This window comes from Oncorhynchus nerka, linkage group LG10, assembly GCF_034236695.1.
Source record: "Oncorhynchus nerka isolate Pitt River linkage group LG10, Oner_Uvic_2.0, whole genome shotgun sequence".
Taxonomy (NCBI): Eukaryota; Metazoa; Chordata; class Actinopteri; order Salmoniformes; family Salmonidae; genus Oncorhynchus; species Oncorhynchus nerka.
The window spans coordinates 12,573,677-12,576,176 of NC_088405.1; the positions used below are offsets into that span (position 1 = coordinate 12,573,677).

The following is a 2,500-nucleotide window of genomic DNA, read 5'->3' on the forward strand; positions in this document are numbered from 1 at the left end:
GGAGCATAAATGTGTATCACAAGAGAAAAAGGTTTGGGTGGAGGCGCGTGTGTCGGGAGGGAACTAGTCAGTGTTTCTGACTACAGTGTTTCCAAGTGTGTCGACTAGAACTAAAACGCTCAAATACAAGTGGCTTTCTTCTCTGGTAAAGCTTTGCTGTCTATCTCTAGCCACCGCTCTCTGAAGAGGGAGGGAGACCAAAACAACAACCACAACAAGGGAACAATAGCAACAACAAGGCGGCCATTATCGTGGGGCCTTTTCAGTCTTCTAATGAAAGACTTCTGTTTAAAAGAAAACCTCCTCTCTCCCTTTCTTCTCTCTCCCCCGTTTAATCAATTATAATGTTTTGATGCTGTATGTGATTCCTGTTTCATGAGGAATTCTAACCCCTCTGTCTCTCTGTCCTCTCTTTCATTCTGTTTGTCTCTCTGTCCTCTGTCTTTCATTCTGTTTGCCTCTGTCTTTCATTCTGTTTGTCTCTGTCTTTCATTCTGTTTGTCTCTCTGTCCTCTGTCTTTCATTCTGTTTGTCTCTCTGTCCTCTGTCTTTCATTCTGTTTGTCTCTCTGTCCTCTGTCTTTCATTCTGTTTGTCTCTCTGTCCTCTCTTTCATTCTGTTTGTCTCTGTCTTTCATTCTGTTTGTCTCTCTGTCCTCTCTTTCATTCTGTTTGTCTCTCTGTCCTCTGTCTTTCATTCTGTTTGTCTCTCTGTCCTCTGTCTTTCATTCTGTTTGTCTCTGTCTTTCATTCTGTTTGTCTCTCTGTCCTCTCTTTCATTCTGTTTGTCTCTCTGTCCTCTGTCTTTCATTCTGTTTGTCTCTGTCTTTCATTCTGTTTGTCTCTCTGTCCTCTCTTTCATTCTGTTTGTCTCTCTGTCCTCTGTCTTTCATTCTGTTTGTCTCTGTCTTTCATTCTGTTTGTCTCTCTGTCCTCTGTCTTTCATTCTGTTTGTCTCTCTGTCCTCTGTCTTTCATTCTGTTTGTCTCTCTGTCCTCTGTCTTTCATTCTGTTTGTCTCTCTGTCCTCTGTCTTTCATTCTGTTTGTCTCTCTGTCCTCTGTCTTTCATTCTGTTTGTCTCTCTGTCCTCTGTCTTTCATTCTGTCTGTCCTCCCTCTTCTTCTCTCTCTTCTCCTCCGTCTCCCCCTCTTCTCTCTCTTCTCCTCCGTCTCCCCCTCTTCTCTCTCTTCTCCTCCGTCTCCCCCTCTTCTCTCTCTCTCTTCTCCTCCGTCTCCCCCTCTTCTCTCTGTCTTCTCCTCCGTCTCCCCCTCTTCTCTCTGTTCTCCCTCTACCAGAAGGCGTTCAAAGACACCAGTCAGTACGTTGTCGGGAGCTGTCTGCTCTGGAGAGCGAGCAGCGCCACATCGACGCCCGGGCGGCGCGCGTGGAGAAGAGGCTACGCTATCTCATGGACACAGGTACCAAGCCCAATTACACTGGAAAACTGTTTTGGCAAATTGAGCGTTTCACACAAACTCTCACGGAGTTGGGGAAGTGTGTGTGAGGCTGTAGTGTCCCAAATGACACCCTATTCCCTACGTAGTGCTCACTACTTTTATGGAGCCCAATGCACTATATAAGGAATAGAGCTCCATTTGGGATACGGTGTGGAATCTTTGAAGCAGTGAATGTTGTGTAGCTACGGAGGGAAGGAGGGAGGGAGGCGATACGAGGGGCTGGCTGGTGGATATGAAAAGGGGGGAGGAAATGGGGGAGAGTGGGAGTAGAGGGTGATAGAAGGGGGAGAAGGAGGATAGATGGTGGGAGAGCGAGGGGGGGAGAGAAGGGGAGACCTCTCTGGGCCAGGGTGATAAGAGAGTCTTCATGGGAAATGATAACCAGGCCTGATAGTGTCCCACCAGTGTGGTGGGGGGGGGAGCCCCCAGCCAGCCTGATAGTGGGGGGGGGGGGGAGCCCAGCCAGCCTGCTCAGCTCACATTGAACAGTGTGCTCAGCCATGCATAGCCCCCCCTCCCCCAGTACATATCTGGTCTTCAATGATATGCAGCAGAAGGGGAGAGGTGGATGATTGGTGGGGGTTAAGTGAGAGGGGGGGGGCATTTAAAATAATGCAAGAGGTAACACACACACTGAGAGCACGACACACACACACTTAACCCAACATACACACACAGACTCACACACTCAAAAGTGTGATCTTTTGGCTTCCATACAGGCTGATTGGTGTGGTTGGAAAGCGTTGGCTGGTGGGTAACCTTGTATAGACATGAAACAGACAGGTGTCTGAGCCAAGGGGCTCGGTTCCATTGAGTCCTGAACTGAAATAACAGAATAGGACTGCGGCACAAATTGTACCCTATTCCCTACATTGTGCACTACTTTTGACCAGATCTCCCATAGGGCTCCCGTCTAAAGTAGTGCACTTTATAGGGAATAGGGTGCCATTTGGGATGCGGGCTAGCATTCTGTTACTGCTACTAGACCATTTATCCTCACAACAGAGCGGGCTTCGGAAAAAGGGAAGAAAAGAGAGAGGGGA

General features: G+C 48.3%; 1 protein-coding gene across 1 annotated transcript in view; it reads left to right on the forward strand.

The window, feature by feature from the left end:
- The window catches only part of ehbp1 (EH domain binding protein 1), a 447,197-nt gene that overhangs the window by 353,409 nt on the left and 91,288 nt on the right, over positions 1–2,500 (forward strand). The window contains 2 exon segments of the mRNA XM_065022884.1: positions 1,296–1,329; positions 1,332–1,418. Of these exon segments, the coding sequence (XP_064878956.1) occupies positions 1,296–1,329; positions 1,332–1,418 (121 nt within the window).